Here is an 18,414-nt window from a genome sequence, read left to right as displayed (position 1 = left end):
AGTGTGAGCAGGGGAGGGACAAAGAAAGAGAAAGAGAATCCCAAGCAGACTCTGCACTGACAGTGCAAAGCCCAACACGGGGCTCAATCTCACAAATCATGAGATCATGACATGAGCTGAAATCAAGAATCGGATGTTTGAGCCACCCAGGCATCCCTAGAAATCTATATTCTTTTTTTTAACCTTTTTTAAGTTTATTTGTTTATTTTGAGAGAGACAGAAGGAGAGAGAGAATTCCAAGCAGGCTCTGCACTATCAGTGTGGAGCCCAATGTGGGGCTTGAGCTCACGAACCACAAGATCATGACCTGAGCCAAAGTCGGATGCTTAACTGACTGAGCCACCCAGGCACCCCTAGAAATGTACATTCTTGAGTCCTACCCCACACCTACAGAATCAGAAACAGGTGGGGCCCAGCAATCTGTGATTCAACAGATCTTCCAGATAATTCTGATGCACACTAAGGTTTGAGAGCCCCTGGGCTACAGAGTGACAGGAGTGCCATACAAAAGGGTAGCTAGAGAAAGCCTCTGTGAGGGAGATGACCTTTTTTGTTTGTCTCCTCTTTTAGAGCGTAAGCCCCTAGAGGGCCAGGATTTGGGGCCATCTTATGCTCTGCTCCATCGAGTGCCAAGAACAGCATCCGACTCCCAATAGATGCTCAATACACGTTGAGTGAATGTATTTAACAAGCAGCACCTACTGTATGCCAGGCACTGTTCTAAGGACTTTTAAGAATCTGAAAGTCCCAGTCTTTGCAACAAACTCCGTGATACAGGCTCAGGGCGGGGCTTGTTACCCACCCCAGTTACTCGATGGATCGTGGTCAAGCTCGGTCCTTCCCAACCACCCCCTCCCCAGGCCCCAGCTGCCCCCACCTGGGACAGTGGATAGTCCCACTTCACTCCCACACCCCTTTTCCCATACTTTCACTTCCCCTTCTCACTTCCCTGTGCTGACCGCCCTTCCCCATGCTGACCACAGAGAACCTCACTTTCAGGAAAGAGGAGGATGAAGCAATTACCTCGATCCAATGAGGAGGGACACACTGAGCACCCTACACTCATTTCCCGTCGTCCAACCCCCACTTGAGGTTGACACTATCGTTGTGGTACAGACTGCTTTTTACCGTTGGAGAAACTGAGGCTCAGAGAGGTTCAAGTGACTTACCCAAGGTCACCCAGATAGCAAGTGTATGCTCCATTTCCTCTCAGTAAGGATGTGACCAGGGAGCACTGACTGAGTACTCAAGGGTTGCTGGGCAGGGTGCGGGTGCCAGGGATACAGTGAGGAGCAAAACCGGACCAAGAGTGAGGCAGGAAGTAGGGAGGGGAGAGCAGAGCAGGAGGCCTCCAGGGGAAGAGGTGACAGGAAAGAGGTTGAAGCTTCGGGGACCCTGCACGACACCCTCCCCTCCCCCCCCAACTGCCCTCCCCCTCCCAGTTCCTCCTGGCCCGGTTCCTCTTTCCCACTGATTCCAGAGCCGGGTCAGCCCATACAAAGCCAGGCCTCCTCTCTGGCGGAGGGCAGAGCTGCTGGGGTGCAGTGCTCAACATGCCCGCCCGAGCACAGGCCCCTCGGTTGCTACCACTGCTGCCGCTGCCGCTGCTGCTCGCCCTGCTGCCAGCCACAGGTGAGTGAGTGCGTGAGGGCGCCCTGGGGTGCCGGGGCCCATGACAGCCCTGACCATGCCCCCCCCCCAACCCTGTTCCAGGCTCAGACCCTGTATTGTGCTTCACCCAGTATGAGGAAGCCACAGGCAAGTGCATGGGCCTCCTGGGGGGAGGTGTCAGTGTGAATGATTGCTGCCTCAACCCTGCCTACGCCTTCCAGAAGCCTGGCAGCAAGCTGTGCCAAGCATGCAGGTGAGGGGGCACGGGGGTTGCAGGAGAGGCCACCCACAACTGGGGCCTTTGCTCCTCTGGGATTTCCAAGGGCGACTCCAAGGCCCTGATCAGGACCACAGCCCAGAGGTTCTCAGCCTCTGTTGACATTTGGGGCTGGAACATTCTTTGTTGTAGGGAGCTGACCTGTGCATTGCAAAACCTGTACTCTGGAGCCTCCCTGTCCTCCCACTTGATGCCAGTAGCAACTCCCCCAGCCAATCGCGACAACCAAACTATCTCCAGACATTGCCAATTGTCCCCCCACCCGGGGGGCAAAACCACCCCGGGTTGAGAACCACTGCCAAAGCTTGGGTATTGAGAACTTCCTGCATACTGGAAGCATCGTGGGTGGAGTACAGCTCAGGTATTCTGAAGGTAGCTCACATCCCCTAATTGTGATTTCAGCTCATACTGCGTACTTACTGTATACAGACGTGTCGTGGGGGTGGGAGAGTTTGGGGAATTGTGAGGGCAGCTCCAGGCTCCTGAGTAGCCCCTAGTTATGATGACACTTCACGTTGTTCGTTGAGTACTCCCAGCACACTGGATGCATTGCAGAGGTCATGGGTAGCTGGAGGATTTCTGAGGGTGTCTCTAGTCTCCCAATCATGATGCCAGCCTACATGTATTTAACCCTTACTGTATGCCAAACATGTTTTCTAACAGTTTACTGTATATCCTAGATACACCCTATGGAAGGGGAGCTTGGGAAGTTTTGAAGGCAGCTCTGGGCCCCTAGTCGTGTCAACAGTTCACATCAGTTTAGTATTATGCTGTGCAGGGAGTTGGGGATAGATCTGGGGTGTTTCTGACCAGGTCTCTAAGCTCACTGGGTTGATAGCTCCTGTTTATGAAGCACTTCCTGTTTACCAGCTACCATGTACGGTGGTGGCCTGGCAGGTTTCTGACAGCAGGTCTGGGCCCCTAGTCCTTATATTTGCTTACTGCATGCCTGGCACTATCCTTGGGGGACCTCAAAGGGTTCCAGGTCCCCGATCGTGAACGTCAATGATATCGTTAAGTGCTTACTGCGTGCCCTCCTCTTCCCATTTAATCCCTGACATCCCTAAAGAGGTAGGTACTCTGACCAATCCATTCCACATACACTCAGCCTGCGCCCCCGCCCTGTGCCTGCCCACACTCTGTAGTCCAGTACATCATCCTTGCCAGCTCCAGCCAGGATGAGACATATGTGCTCCTCTCTGCAGGCCTCCACGTTGGTCGCCGTGGTCTGCGTGGGGCCCCTGCTCGGTGACCTGCACTAAGGGATCCCAGTTACGGCACCGGCGCTGCATAGGCTGGGATGGGCAGTGCTCTGAGAAGGTCGAGCCTGGGACCCTCGAGTGGGAGCTGCAGGCCTGTGAGGACCACCCGTGCTGTCCTGGTGAGGAGGATCCCCAAGGCAGGCGACCCTGGGAACAATCAGGGCAGAGGCCCTAAGGGCAGGACTGTGCCTGATGTGTGTGAGGCACTAAGGAACAGGCCGGTGTGGCTGGAGGAGAGTTGTGGGAGGCGACATCAAAGGGGAACTGATCCTTGTGGGCTAGGAAAAGGATGCTGGCTTTTATTCTGTGGTCGTGGGCAGACGGGGAACGTGAGTGGACTTGGCTTGTGACATCCCTCTCACTGTCAGGAGGAGGGCAGATTGTATGTGGTGAGGGCTGAAGCAGAGGGGACCGGTGTGAAGGCTACTGCAAGAGTCCGGAGGAGCAATGATGTTGCACCAAGTGTGGCAGAGGATGTGGGGCACGTGAGGAAGCGAGGACCCCCGCATGATGCCCCCATTTCCATCCTGTCCCCCTCCCTTCTATCCCACAGAGATGGGTGGCTGGTCCAACTGGGGTCCCTGGACGGCTTGCTCTGTCACCTGTTCCAAAGGGACCCGGACCCGTCAGCGAACATGTGATCACCCCACCCCCAAGTGTGGGGGCCACTGCCCAGGAAAGCCACAGGAGTCAGAACCCTGCGACACCCAGAAGGTCTGCCCCAGTGAGTGAAGGCAACCACAGGGCACTGATGCAGGCACCTGGGGTGGGTCTGGGGGTTCCAGCAGGGAACTGCCAGGGCCGGAGGACTTCAGCATGCATGACCACACTTAGCATCTCCCCGCCCTGTCCCGCCACAGTACACGGGGCCTGGGCTGCCTGGGGTCCCTGGGGCCCCTGCTCGGGTTCCTGCCACGGTGGACCCAGCAAACCTGTGGAGATACGAAGCCGCACGTGTTCTGCACCTAAGCCGTCCAAGGAGCCTCCTGGAAATCCCTGCCCGGGGCCAGACAGTGAACAGCACACCTGCTCCGGCCTGCCACCCTGCCCAGGTACACAGGGATGAGGCCTCTGACACTCTGTTCTTGACTCGGGCACAGACGCTCTGCCATTTCAGGGGATAGAGATCCTAGGCCACGTGACCATGGAGCTCTTCACTGGGGCTTCGTTCGTCTGCCTCGAGGGTCTAGGGGCTGAGGGGAAGATTGAGGTGGACTTTCTTCTCACTTCATCCCCCACCCCAACAGTGGCTGGTGGCTGGGGACCATGGAGCCCTATAAGCCCCTGCCCTGTGACCTGTGGCCTGGGCCAGATCTTGGAACGACGGACATGTGATCACCCTAAGCCCCAGCATGGGGGCCCCTTCTGTGCTGGTGATGACGTCCGGACCTTAATCTGCAACACGGCCGAGCCCTGCCCAGGTCAGTACCTCAAGATGTATTGTCGCCATGCCTTAGCCCTCACCCATCTCTGCTGCCCAGTTCCTGCTACTAATGCCTTGTTCCTGCCTCTGACTCCCCCATTCCTGGCCCTGGTGCCTCAGTCCCACCTCTGATCCCCCATCCACACATCTGCTCACCCCCCGCTCCTTCCCCCAGTCTTCATTCCTTCCTCTGGATCCCCTCACTGGCCCCTTCTCTGGTTGCCCCTGTCTCTGCAGTGAACGGAGAGTGGGGGCCCTGGGGGCAGTGGAGCCCCTGCTCCCGTCGGAACATAAAAACTATCAGCTGTGAGGCGATCCCTGGCCAGCAGACACGCTCTCGGAGCTGCAAGGGCCGCAAGTTTGACGGGCAGCGGTGCATCGGGGAACAACAAGACATCCGTCACTGCTATAACATCCAGCGCTGCCCCTGTGAGTGCCCCTGCAGATGAGCCTGTGAGGCTGGGGCCGCCCATGCAGTGAAGGGGGCGGTTCTGACTCTACCATGGACCCCATGTCCCTGCCACCTCTCTCTCTCTCTCTCTCATTCCCCACCCCACTGAGACCTCTCATTCTGACTCCTTGCAGGGAAAGGCTCATGGTCGGAGTGGAGTAGCTGGGGGCTGTGCATGCCCCCGTGTAAACCCAACCCTGTACAAACCCGCCAGCGCCTCTGCACGGCCCCGCTCCCCAAGTTCCCGTAAGTGAGGGGATACAGTGTGCCCAGGAGGGGGCGGGAGAGTCTGCTCAGCTCCCTGCAACCAGGGCGTCCATTCCTGGGTCTAAGGTGCCTGCCCTGACAATTGCCACCTCTCACCTGCAGGAAGAGGAAAGAAACTAAGGAAGCAGCTGAGAAAGAGAATACTGAGGGGAGAATTGTGCCCTCTGTGCCCTCTGAGCCTCTCATTCAGTCACTCAGCCATTCCCCCATCCCCCCAGTCCTTCCTGCGACCGTGTGCTCTCACTCTCTCGGTTACCCATGCTTCCATTTGCTCCTTCTGTCACTCAAGCCTTCATTCACTTATTCATTCCTTCAGCCACCCACATCTCACTCAACGTCTCACTGCCCCAAGGCACTTGAAGGCCTTTTTGGCAACAATCATAGGCCCACAGAACCCAGGTCCCTTGGGTCCCCCAAAGGATCCAGGTCAGCAGAGCCCTGACAGAAGGCAAATGTGGAACAGTTGGGGCATGGATAAGGGGCTGCCATCTTGACCCAGGCCCAGGAAGCTTATCGGGTCTCTCCTGGCAGGAGGGGCATTCCCAGTCTCATTACTGTGTGAGCAGAGTCCTGGACATAGGTGACCAGCCGCCCAAAGTGTTTCCTGGTGGCCCAGGTGTTGGAGAGGGTTAAAACGCCCACTCATCCCTTCTGTATTTCCAGATACACCAAGCCACTAGATTGAGTGGGCCGTTCTCAACTCATGGAAGGCCTGCCATCTGGGGACTGGTCTCTGGCTCTGGGGTTTCTAGGGGATCTTGAAAACGAGTTACAGGTGTTGAGTGGAGGCAGAAAGCACTTGACAGAGTGGGGAAACGAATGGATTTGAATGAGGGGACTGGAGTGAGAGCAGATGAATGGAGTGCTTGCCTTGTGGGAGGAATAAGCCAGGCAAAGACTATTCTGGACGTGGGACTAAGTCCAGATGAAATGGAAGAGAGAGAGGTTGGCTTGGGGCAGGCATGTGGGCCCAAAAACAAGGTCTCGAATATCAGGGCAAGGCATCTGGCGTCTTTTCCAGTGGGCAATAGAGAGAGATGTAAAGGATTTGGAAAGTAGGAGAGGGTAACTCTTGTCAATAAGTAACAATTACCAGCATTTATTGAGCACTTACTGTGTACCAGACAGTACTCTGAGCATTTTATCTAAATTAACTCAGTTATCCTCACTCAGCCCAGTAAGGTGGGTATTATCATTATGCCAATTATTCCCATGTTTCAGATGAGCAGAGGGAAGACACAGAAATTGCCTGATATCTCATAGCCAGAAAATAGTGTTGGGCACTCAGTAGGCACAGTAGGCACTCAATAAGAATTTGTTGAATGCATTCTTGCCTTCCTTGAGCTTCTCCCCTCCATTCCCCTCTAATGCCCCAGGCCCACCATTACCGTGGTCGAAGGTCAGGGTGAGAAGAACGTGACCTTCTGGGGGAAGCCATCAACACTGTGCGAGATGCTGCAGGGGCAGAAGGCGGTGGTGGAGGAGAAACGGCCCTGTCTACACGTGCCTGAATGCATAGACCCTGAGGATGAGAAGCTCTAACACCTCTCTCTCCCACTCTGACCCCCGGACCTCCCAAACTTCAATAAATGGATCTCTTCCCCAGGAGGGGGGCAATACCATCTTCTAAGCCAAAGGGCACAGCACGGGCAGAGTAGCAGCGGCTTGTTGTGGAAAATAGTATTTTCCGCTCTGGCCATAGTTTGGCAGGAGCGAAAGCGAGTATCGGTCCCTTCGTGGCCGTCTTGATCCCAGCGTCTGCGCGCCCCCCCCTCCTCCCGCCTTCTGCAGCGCCCTTGGCCAGTACAGCACGTTCCTCTGCAGAGCTCCGCGTTACGGGTTTCCTGGTTGGCTACTCGCCCTGGCAGGCACTTTCTGATTGGCCGACGTGCCCAGGTTTCCACCCGCCAGAGCCTCTCGGCTGGCGGTTCCGCGTTAATTCGGCATTGAACCGCGGCAAAGGCGGCAGAGGCATGCCTGTGGTTGGCACCCCGCCGCTCGAACACCTGCACCCACCCACTCCCAACAGCCCTGCTCCAATGCTACAATTAGCAGAGACGAAATAGCTCCGCGAGACCGCAAGTGGGGGGATGGCCGGGGGTGGACCGAGGAAGTGCCTGTGAGGTGCTCTGAGCTGGGGCAGGAGCAAACAGAAGCTAGAGTCAGCATCTGCCAGAAGGAGCCCCCGGGACAAACCCAGACACAGATTCCTTTGGTATTTGTACATTCATTCAACACTTGATAGCGTCTACTGTATACTAGAACTAAGTCTGGGCATCTGGGGTGGAGGAGGGCTGGTAGAAGGAGAGGACATCTGAGCGAGGGAACAAAGTCAGAATATGTGATCCTTTCGTTTGAACATGTATTCAACACTTATCAACGCCTACTGTATACTAACAATAGCGCTGGACATCATGGAGAATAGAGAAGAGGAGTCAGAACGGCACGTGTCTCCACAATGAAGGGAACAAACCCAGACACTAATACTGTTAGCATTTGCTCATTCGATTTTGCACCAATTCGCATTTACTGAATTCTGAGCCCCTTGTGATGAGATAAATCCTAAGAATCATCATAACTGTGGAATTAGCTAATACCTAGTGTGCCTGGTTAGTGTTTTAAGACTGCATAGCATCATGAATTCATTTAATCCACAACAAACCTAAGAGGGTCGATATTATCATCATTCCCATTTACAAAGGAGTAAACTGAAGCACAGAAAGAGAGTAGGCTGAACATTTGAAGCCCCATGTGTGCTGTGAGTGGAGGGACCCCTCTGTGAAAGGGTTCAGATGAAAGATTCATGACACCTGGAGTCTGTCAGGGTGCTACTTTCTCTGGGTCGATTTCCCTCTGTAAAATAGGTCAGTTGATGGGTGGAAGTAAAGACAAAGTTGATGAATTTTTGGTCATCTTGGGAAGACTGAGCTGAAGTGAGTGATTCTGGTCGCTACCACAGGGTATGAGAGGTCTGTGTTTACAAGAAAGTGGAAGTTTGTGCATTATGAGACATATCTTTGTGTATGTGTGATATGCAGACCTATGGGTCTGGGCAAGAATTAAGGATGTATTGAGTGTATGCAGAATGCATTTAAAGTTACAGCCATGTGTGCGCCATAACAATCTGAATTATAGATGTGTGTGTGTGTGTGTGTGTGTGCACATGCACGCATGTACATGTGCGTTAATGTGCCATGGATATGTGTGAGTGTGCATTATAAACACGGGTACGATACTGATTACGAACATATGTCAGGTGTGTGTGTCTCAGGGTCGTTGCTCACCAGTGCACAACAAAGAAAATCATTCCTGGAACCCCTTCGGTTCATTCATTCCTGCTGGAGAAGATGGAGACAGTGCAGTGGAGCCTTACCTCTGCCTCAGGGAGTTGAGACACTCTTGAGGGGAATCCTCATTCTTCTGTAAAACAATCTAGAAAACATGTATTTCTGGGGATCGAGCCACCTAGAGAAAGGGAATGATGCTGGGGGCCGTGAATAGTAGAAACCTAGGAATGGGGGCCCCGGGAAGAGGCAGTCTGGAGACAGATTCCTAAGTTCCCCAACTTCTGGCCCTGAGAGGAGCCAGAAAGATCTGTAGACCTGCACCTGCTCCTGTCCCCCCGGAGAGGCCACCACAGGTCCCGCACACAGCCTGTTTACTTCAGTTATTGAGCAAAAAACTGGGAAACACATACCTCTACATGTTGGGAAATTACCTGACTAATGGGGAGTTCCCCATCTGGGGGACACTGGGAGATGGAATGCAGAGAGAGCATCCAGGAAAGACAGGGAAGGAATAGCCAAATAAAAGACCCAGGAGTGAGACTGAGGCTGCCTGGCACGGAGGAGGGAGTAGAAAAAGAAGAATTTGACCTGAAGACTGTGGGAGGCTGGGGGAAGAAGAGATGGAATCTGAGTCCTGGACGAGGGGACTTCCTGGAGACCTTGGCCAAAGATATCCTTGAGAGAGAGAGGTAAAGGACATTCCTGGCAGAAGCCACAGCACATGCAAAAATATAGAGGTCGTCTCCAACCCACACACACACCCCCTTACAGGTGGGTCAGTTGATCATTTTGACAGATGAGGAAACCAAGTCTCAGAGGGGTTAAGTCACTTTCCCAAGGGTATGGTGGAGGTCTAGTTTGAACTTCAAGCACTCTGACTCTGGGCTCCACCCCATCACTACCTTGTTTAAACAGGCCAAGGATCTAATGAATAAAGAATGAACAAATGAAGAACGGGTGGATGATTCAACTGAAAATCCTGCAGGCAGAAGAGACTCCAAATCTGCCTATTTCTTACCATATCTTTTTCCACCTCACTTGGTCCACCCCCATCACTCCCTGCGGCCCACAAGAACCTGCTCAGTCTGGTCCCTGCTAAGCAGTCTGACGCCATCTCCTGCCACAAACTCCCTTGCTCACTTTGTTCCAGCCACACTGGCACCTCTTTCTAGCACATTCTATTTAAGAAATGCATGGATCACAAAGTCAACATGGCCCTTTGGGAATGAACTGGAGTTTTGGATTCCTTCATCTGTAAAGTAGCAATGTTGCCCACCCCACAGGATTGTTGTGAGGGTTGGATGAGACAATACCTTAGTTAAGCATTGGGTGCTGTCAACAAATGATTGCTTTTAAATGGATTTGTGCTTTCACTGTAGTCAGGATCCTACAGGAGCTGTCAGGATGGCTTCCACAGCCCACCTCTGCCTGGACTATACAGGTCATTTGCTCGTGTGGCAAACATTATTTGACACCTACTGTGTGCATACCCTAGGAAAAGTCTGTGGAAAGTTCTCTGGTCCAGGGGAGACAACGATGGGCACCGATGATACCAGGTGGTTATGGTGGTTTTTGGCTTGTCCAGGGCAGAGGGATGGGGACATATAGACTGAGTGTGTGTGTGTGTGTGTGTGTGTGTGTGTGTGTGCACGTGTGTGTGTAGGGCCACGGGGTGGGGAGCTAGAGCTTCAGGTGATGTGTCTGTGTGGCAGATCTAGGTTTATCACGATCGTCTATGGGTATGTAATTTGGGTGTGCATGTTCGTGTGCGTTTCTCTGGGTCTCTGTGTGTCAGTGTGGTGACTGTGTGTGTATAGGCTGATATGCGTGCATGTGTGCATGCATGCACATGTGTGTTACCCTGGGCTTGTGTATGCCTACAGACCTAGATCGGTGGGTTATCTGTACGTGCCTCCGTGTGTTTCTTTACTTCTGTGTGTGTCCATATGTTTCCCCACGTTTGTGTCATTCTTGTGTGCCTCCAGGCCCCTGAAAGGGTATGTACCCCACCCAAGTGTCCAAGTCTGCCTATCTGATGCTGTCGATGCCGCCCCCGCATCCTCTGTCTGCCTAGCTGAGCCTGTATGGATATGGGAAGTTAATCTCCCCCCCACCTCCAAGGTACTGCGTGTGGCCCCCACCCGTCGCGGTGAGGTTATTTCTCTACTTTTGAGTCTTTGCGTGTTCTTCCATTCCCACCTCACCCCCCCCCCCAACATGACTTCTGTAGTGAACATCAACACTGGAAATTGAGTATCTGCCGAGAATCCTGCGTGTGGCTGAGACTGGGTGCGAAGACCAGAATGAGGCGGGGTGGGGGGTCTTGCCAGGCCACTCACCCCCAATCCTCCTAACAAGTACCTACCCCGCCCCCACTCCCCAAATTGCGCATCCCCGTTCGGACGAGGGGGAGGGGAAACAGGTTGCGGCGTGGCGCGTGCGCACTGCCGCCTTCAGCACCACGGACAGCTCCTTCGCCCCCGCCTGCCGGCGCGCGCCACCGCCGCCCCAGCACTGAAGGCGCGCTGACGTCACTCGCCGCTCCTTCGCAAACTCCCCTTCCTGGTCGCCTTGGTCGCGTCCGCGCCGCCGCTGGCCCAGCTGGACAGCACCATGCGGGGCGCGAGATAGGGGGGTACGGGCGCGACCATCCGCGCTGCGGCGGCGGCGACTCGGCGCTGCCTCAGTCTGCAGCGGGCAACCGAAGAGTCGCGTCGTGCCTGAGAGCGCAGCTGTGCTCCTGGGCCCCGCGCGGTCCGCCCCCGCGGCTCCTGACCAGACTGCTCCTAGGACCCCCTGCCCCGCGCCGCAGCCATGAACTACCTGCGGCGCCGCCTGTCGGACAGCAACTTCATGGCCAATCTGCCAAATGGGTACATGACAGACCTGCAGCGCCCGCAGCCACCCCCGCCGCCGCCTGCTGCCCCCAGCCCCGGAGCCACACCCGGTTCCGCGACTGCCACTGCCGAGAGAGCCTCCGTGTCTGCCCCTGTGGCCTCTCCGGCTGCCCCTAGCCCTGGGTCTTCGGGGGGTGGTGGCTTCTTCTCGTCGTTGTCCAACGCGGTCAAGCAGACCACGGCAGCCGCGGCTGCCACCTTCAGCGAGCAGGTGGGCGGCGGCTCTGGGGGCGCAGGTCGTGGGGGCGCTGCCGCCAGGGTGCTGCTGGTCATCGACGAGCCCCACACCGACTGGTAAGCCACTGCTGCGGACGTCTTCCCGCGGGCCTGGGTCCCCAGATCGTTCCACGATGAGCACTTAATCAAGCGCCGCTTGTGTGCCAGACATCTGGCCCCCTTGCCCAAACCTTCTTCCTTTAAATTATTATGCTGGGCGCTTCCTGTGTGCCCCATCCTTGCCCCCCCACCCAGGCCTTCTCGCTCCATACAGGGAGCAGTTATCGGGCGCCTGCTGTGTACCTCCTTCCCAAAAGCCTTGGCTTGAATATATCCTGTGAGCATTCGAGAGCCAAATGTTCCCTGTCCCCCCAACCCTCACCCCAAAGGCCTTGTCCTTTAATGGACCCTGTGAGCATTTATCAAGTACCTGCAGTGTGCCTTATCGGGAGCGCTTCCCCAAAGCCTTTGGCTTCCATGAATTTTGTGAACGTACATTGAGAGCTTGCTATGTGTCTTGTCCCCCTCAAACCTTGCCTGAAGGACTTCTCTCTAATAGGTCTTGCGAACATGTGTCCAGAGTGTGGTATGTGCCCCACCCCAGCCCTCTCCCCAAAGACCTTTTAAGCTATTCAGTGAACATCGATTGCCTGCTGCGTATCCCATCCCATGGTCTCACGAAAAGTGTTGCCTTTAATGGGTCCTGTGAGCCTTTATTGAATGCCTTCTGTGTGTCCCAACTCCAAGCCTCCTCTCCAAGGGCTTATTTCTCCCAAGGATCTAGGACGCATTTATTAAGTGCCTGATGTATGCCCTATCTCCAAACCCCTTTCTCGAACGTATTTTGCTCAAATGAGTCCCCTAAGCATTTTTAACCTTCTGTGTGTGACTCATCTTCAGACTCTCCCCTAAATCCTTTTCCTACGATGGATCTAGAAGGCATTGATTGAGTGCCTCGTTTAGCCTCCATTCTCAGGCTACTTCAAAGACCTTTCCTTTGGTGAACCCATCTAGCATTTATCACCTGCCTGCTGTGTGAGCCTACTCTAAAGCTTTTTTCCTCCAGTATATTCAGCAAGCATTTATTGAGTGCCTACTGTTGACCCCATCCCCAAACCCTTTCCCCAGTGGCTTCAGTCTGCATGTGTTGAACACCTTCTGCATGGCCCAACCTTCTCCATAAAGGCTTACCTCCCATTAATACAGTGATCAGGTATCTAGCACTTGTTGTATGCATCATTTCAATCCTCTTTCCAGAGACCTTTTCTTTTTAATCACTCCTTGGAGCATTTGTGGAGCACCACTGTGTGCCTGATTCTGTGCCCTCTCCCCAAAAGCCTTTTATATCACGGATAATCAACATTACATGGACCAATCTTCTGCATCCCCATTCCCTTCCACAAAAGACTTTTCCTCCAGTGAATCCAATGATCGTATGCCCATCCCAACCCCCGCCCCCGCAAAGACCTTTTCTTTTAATGGATCCAGTGAGCATTTATTTATCCCTTGCTAGGTGCTCGATTCTAATCACCTTCCCCCAGGTGCCTTTTCCTCCAATGGCTCCTGTGAGCATTTATAGAGTGCCATCTGTGTGCTCTACGTTCACACCTTCTTCCCAGAATCTTTTTCTTTTAGTGGATCTGGTGAGCATATGTGCAGTTACTGTTTTGTGGAGGGAGTAGATACCCCTTCCTTACCCCTAGTAGAACCTGTGCCAGTCATAAAGCCTCTAGCTAGGGTTCTTTCTTTTGATAAATCTAGAGCCCAGTTTATAAGGATTACTCTTTTCCCACTCCCCTCGGGGTCCCTAGGATTCCCTCTCCCAATCTCAAGTCCATGCCCCCAAAAGGTCTTTCTTCTATTTAAGCCAGTAAACACTTATTGAGTTCCTACTGTATAAGGGCCGTTCTCAACATCCCCTTTCCAAGTCTGGAAGTTGCTGCCCCGACTCAAGAGCTCTCTCTCCAGGGGTCTACTTCAATATAAATTTATTGAGTTACCAGCTTTTTACTAGTTAGATCACCCCTCCACCCCAGGAGCCTTTACCCAGCAGCCTTTCTCTCTATTCAGAGCCATTTATTCATTCTACAGATATTTATTGCATACTTTCCATGTGTCAGAATGTGGGAGGCATTCATTTAGCATTACTATATACCAGGAAGAACTCTCCTTCAGTGCCATTTCCTTCTAACCCCAACCACCAGCTGTATTCTTTTTGCCTTTTCGTCCATTCAAGCCCACAATTGTTTAATGAGCACTTACTGTATACTAAGAACCCTATATTCAGTGCCTCTTTCCCTCCCCCCCTTGTAGCCCCAATTCACCCTTCAACAATCTCCATCCTGCCTTTGACACTAGGCAATCCTGAAAGCTCATAATATGCACCTACTGTATTCTGGCTAGGTCCCTTCCCCCACTTAGTAGCCATCTTCCCACCTGCTCTTCCCCAACCAATTAATCCAAAAAGCATTTATTAATCTCTTACTGTATTCTTTTCAAACAACCACATCCTCTTTGCTCCATCAATCCATAAAGCAGTTCTTAAACACATGCTCTAATTCCTTCACCAACACCCACTCACACAGGAGCCATCTTCCTGGCTAACTTTGCTCCACTGAAGTCAACAAACCTTAATGGGGCCCCTGCTGTATATTGGTAACCACCGTCCTTTAGACTTCCCTTCTCCACTCCTATACTCCAAGAAGGTTCTTTGCCATGTTTTCCTTCATCCAATTGAACATTTACCAATTGTCTCCGAGATACTGACAAGACCCTCCCCCTTTCCATAATCACAACTCCAACAAGCATTCATTGAGCACCTGCTGAATTCAGTGAAAGGTTCTTCCCTTCTCCTTCTGTGTCTCAGAACACCCCCAGCAGCTGTGCTAGTCTTTTCTTCCAGTCAATCTAGCAAATGTTTATTTAGTGTCTTCTATAGATGGGATGGGATGGACAAAGATCCCGTGTACATCAGGCTCCGCGTGGCAAACAGAGACCTCTGCATCACCAACCTGCAGGCATAGCGAGTACCATCCGCACTCCAGCCTGGAATAAAGGAGGAGTTGTGCACAGTCTGTAATGGATTGTACACTTAGATAGAGTCTGACAACTTTCCCACCAAACCTCACCCCTCTCGTTCTCTCCTGGGTCTCAAATCCTCTGTGGCTTAAAGTTGCGAACTCTGAGTTGAGACTCATCTCCTCTTTTTAGAGATAATTTGGTTCAGTGTTTTTTCAAACTGTGGCTCACCTGTTGGCTTGTGACCAGCATTTCATTTTCTTCATGAATCAGTGTAAATGAAAATAGAACATAAGAAGAATATGTTACACATTGTAAGTGCAATTATTATTATTTAGTGTAACTGTTACTCCAAGAAATATAATCAGTAATGTATACCATATATTATATGTGACATATACTATATAATACATTTGCTATATAATAGGTTTATAGTATATAATACATATATATGTGTATGTTTTTCTTCATGAAATGGAATAGAATAGAGTAGGAAATATCAGACTCCATTGCACACAGTAAAGGTAATTTACTAAAGCTTTCTTCCAATTATATATGTATATTTATATACTTTCTAGGTACATATACACATAGTATGTGATATGAAATATATTATATGTTATATATTATATAAGCCATACTATATTTGCTGTATAACATATTACAGATGTCATATAATATAAATTACATATATAGGGCAGGTAATTATGTATCTATGTATATAGTGGGTTATATAAACCATATCTCTTACTGTGGCTTCTTTTCTTAGACTTCCCTGGAAGCAGGCCCTGAGACTCTGAGGTTTGTGTGCAGTCTTCTTGGGGAGAGCTCTTGGGAACAACACCTGTTGCGGGGGAGGAGTGAGGGAACAGGATTTAGCAGAAGGAAAGGTTGAGCGATGATGCAGCCACAACAGAAGCCTCAGCCAATCCTTTGGGGGAGCTCTGCAGCTAGAATGACCCTTCAGAGTTACCCCAATTGGGGCGGGGTATCCAGGCTTTTGTATTCTTACATCAGTCAACCATTAGCCACAGGCTGCCCCCTGGAAGGAGGCATAATCGTGGGGAAGGCAAATCCCTCCTGCAGAGGCCAACTCCCAGTGAGGGACAGCACTGGGGGCCATCAGTAGCACATATTCCCAGAAGCCCGGAGAGAGATGGGTAGGCCTGAAGGTGCAGGTGGGAGGCGTGAGGTTCTGGGCGGAGCACAGAGTCTACTCCTTGCACTGCTCAGATTCACTTGCTTCTTAGAGTAAGTTTACCCTGTCTGGGAGCAGCATTGCAGCCTGGGAACAGGACTGTAATTGGTCTTGTTTCCTGGGGGAAGCTTGAAAGAACACGGTTAGTGGGATGAACGACAGCCCCCACTGCTGCACGTGATAAAAGTGGCATAAATAAATGATATGCATTGGTCTCCTTCTTCTGCGACACATTCTAGGTTCCCCTCACCCCAAGCTAGCACCTCTCTTGGTCTCAGCGGCTTACCCGATGAGTGATTCATCCCTTCATCCTCGAGGGATCCCTGAGCCCTTGGTCCCCATGCCCTTCCAAGGCTGTGGCTGCTGTACTTGTTCATTTGCCACCAAAGTCGTACGAGGAGTACCAACAGATGCCTAAGTGGATCACCTGGGTGCCATGCATATTCCTCCCTGCCCCCACTGTGCAATAGCAGCCCTACCTCCTCCTGATGTTCAAGGTCATGTACCCCTGCGAAGACAGCGATACATTCCTCTTCATATCCGTTTGGCATGTGAAACCTGAAGTGTCCAGGTGGCATCCATAGCTTAGAATGTAATAGAGTTCTTGCCGTGTCCCCTGGTAGCATGTTACCCCTTGGAGAACCAGGACCTCTAACCTTGCAGAGCCTTGAGGGAACAGGAAGCACACATTCCAAAAGTGGATCACTGGGACTGATGGTAAGCTGGGCCTCTCCTACTTTCACCTCTGAGTTCCCGGACCCGCGTATTCTACCCATTGGGAACACAGCACAAACGATGGGTTGTCGATTTCGGGTGTTTTAGAGGATGGTGCCCCATTCTTTCGTGGTATCATTTCCAAGCTAGGATCTTAGCGGTGGCCGCAACAAGTTGTTTCAGGCCAGCACCTTCCGGGTGGTGTGGTATATAACGTCATTAGTTGATTCCACGGTCATGGGCCCATTTGGCACCTCCTTTGCTGTAAAGTGTGTCCTTCGGTTTGATGCAGTGTTACGAGAGATCTCATACTGGTGAATCAAACGTTGTGTAAGTCCTTGGACAGGGATACTGGCTATGGTCCTGCCGTTAGGAAAGGCAAACCCACATATAGAATATTCCAGTACAAATGAATCATTAGTCTTTCCGGGGTGGAAGGTGCCCGATGTAGTCGGCTGGCCTCAATGTGGCCAGTTGGTCTTCTTAAGGGAAGGCACCATGTCAGGAACTCAGTGGTGGTCTCTGTTGCTGGAAGATTGGACCCTCGGCAATAGCGTGGTAGGCCCCACTTATAGCCTCTATCTCTGCTAATGTTGCTACTTCATTCATGTGCCCATCTGCTAGCACTGCGGTGGCTGATTTGAGAGGCTGGCTGACATCATCTGGCTGACTCATTCTGTCTACCTGGTGGTTCAGTGCCACTTCCATTGTGGATGCCGTCTGGTGGGTGTTAACACACAATGCAAAGATCTTCACTCCTCACTTTTTGCCCCCTCCCATGTCCACCCCCATGTGTCCACCCACGTTTCTGTGTCCCAGACTTCTTTGTCCTGATCTTTTTTTTTAAGTTTTTATTTAAATTACTTTCAGGTCTACAACGTAGTGATTCAATACTTCCATACATCACCCAGTGCTCATTACCTATTTCACCCATCCCCCCACCCACCTCCCTTCTGATAACCATCAGTTTGTTCTCTGTAATTAAGAGTCTGTTTCTTGGTTTGCCTCTCTCCCTCTCTCTCTCTCCCCCCACCCCTTTCTTCCCTCTGCTCGTTTGTTTTGTTCCCTAAACTCCACAGTATGAGTGAAATCACATATTTGTCTTTCTCTGACGGACTTATTTCACTTGGCTTGATACTCCTTGTCCTGATCTTCTAATATTTTTCCTTCAAGGCCTCTGATCAGCCAAGCCATCCTCCAGTGCCCATCAGCGAATATATATTCTAATCCTGGCCCACTTCTCTTTCCCTGTTAAGTAGACTACCGGGCGCACAGCCCAAAGCTCTGCCCACTGGGAGCTCTGCCACTGTCTTTCAGGACCACTCTTGAGTGGGGCTGTAGTACAGCCGCTGTCCGTTTTGGGCTTCTCCCCACATACCAAGCCAGTCCGCCCGTGAACCAAGCTTAGGCTTTTTCTTCCTTCCTTCATCAGCTGGTCGTAAGGGGTTCCCTCGGGAGCTGAGGGAGGCGCTAGATTACCTGCTCAGTCCTGCCTGAGCTTGATCCCAGCTGCTGGGTCCACCTGACTTAATTACTTGGCGGGCCTGGCAAGACCCAGCCCTTAATGAGCACCTGGGTGCATAATCACCTGGTACCCCATAGCCAAGCATTCTGTCTCTACCAGGGCCCAGTACCGCACCCGGAATCGTTTCTCAAAAGTCACGTAATTCTGTGCTGCAGATGGCATGGCCTTGCTCCAGAACCCCAGGGGCCTCCCACTCAAACTTCCCAGAAGCTCCACACTGCATCTCTTCCCACCACCGACACCTCCAGTATGGTAGGATCTGCCAGAT

At 52.1% G+C, this 18,414-nt stretch overlaps 2 protein-coding genes across 3 annotated transcripts in view; both read left to right on the top strand.

Annotated features, from left to right (window-relative positions):
- The first annotated feature begins 1,484 nt into the window (after positions 1 to 1,484).
- Positions 1,485 to 6,899, top strand: LOC122477199 (complement factor properdin). The gene is made up of 9 exons (XM_043570056.1): positions 1,485 to 1,632; positions 1,714 to 1,864; positions 3,094 to 3,269; positions 3,704 to 3,874; positions 4,011 to 4,202; positions 4,398 to 4,571; positions 4,811 to 5,002; positions 5,159 to 5,270; positions 6,668 to 6,899. The coding sequence occupies exons 1-9, from the start codon at positions 1,554 to 1,556 to the stop codon at positions 6,831 to 6,833; spliced, it is 1,413 nt and encodes a 470-aa protein (XP_043425991.1). The 5' UTR covers positions 1,485 to 1,553; the 3' UTR covers positions 6,834 to 6,899.
- Positions 6,900 to 11,236: 4,337 nt separating this feature from the next.
- SYN1 (synapsin I) overlaps positions 11,237 to 18,414 on the top strand; it is a 50,833-nt gene continuing 43,655 nt past the window's right edge. The window contains exon 1 of one of the 2 annotated variants that reach the window (XM_043571029.1): positions 11,237 to 11,769. In XM_043571029.1, coding sequence (XP_043426964.1) covers positions 11,393 to 11,769 — 377 coding nt within the window. In that variant the 5' untranslated portion in view covers positions 11,237 to 11,392. The remainder of the gene's footprint in view (positions 11,770 to 18,414) is intronic. The other variant, XM_043571030.1, reaches the window with a different exon arrangement.

Source organism: Prionailurus bengalensis, chromosome X, assembly GCF_016509475.1.
Source record: "Prionailurus bengalensis isolate Pbe53 chromosome X, Fcat_Pben_1.1_paternal_pri, whole genome shotgun sequence".
Classification (NCBI taxonomy): Eukaryota; Metazoa; Chordata; class Mammalia; order Carnivora; family Felidae; genus Prionailurus; species Prionailurus bengalensis.
This window is presented reverse-complemented; position numbering and strand designations above follow the sequence as displayed.

Bases quoted from the DNA above. Each gene is read 5' to 3' on its own strand.
- LOC122477199 (XM_043570056.1), top strand. From the start codon at position 1,554: ATGCCCGCCCGAGCACAGGCCCCTCGGTTGCTACCACTGCTGCCGCTG. The intron at 4,203-4,397 runs GTACACAGGGAT...CCACCCCAACAG, and splicing joins CGGCCTGCCACCCTGCCCAG to TGGCTGGTGGCTGGGGACCA. The intron at 5,271-6,667 runs GTAAGTGAGGGG...CTAATGCCCCAG, and splicing joins GCCCCGCTCCCCAAGTTCCC to GCCCACCATTACCGTGGTCG.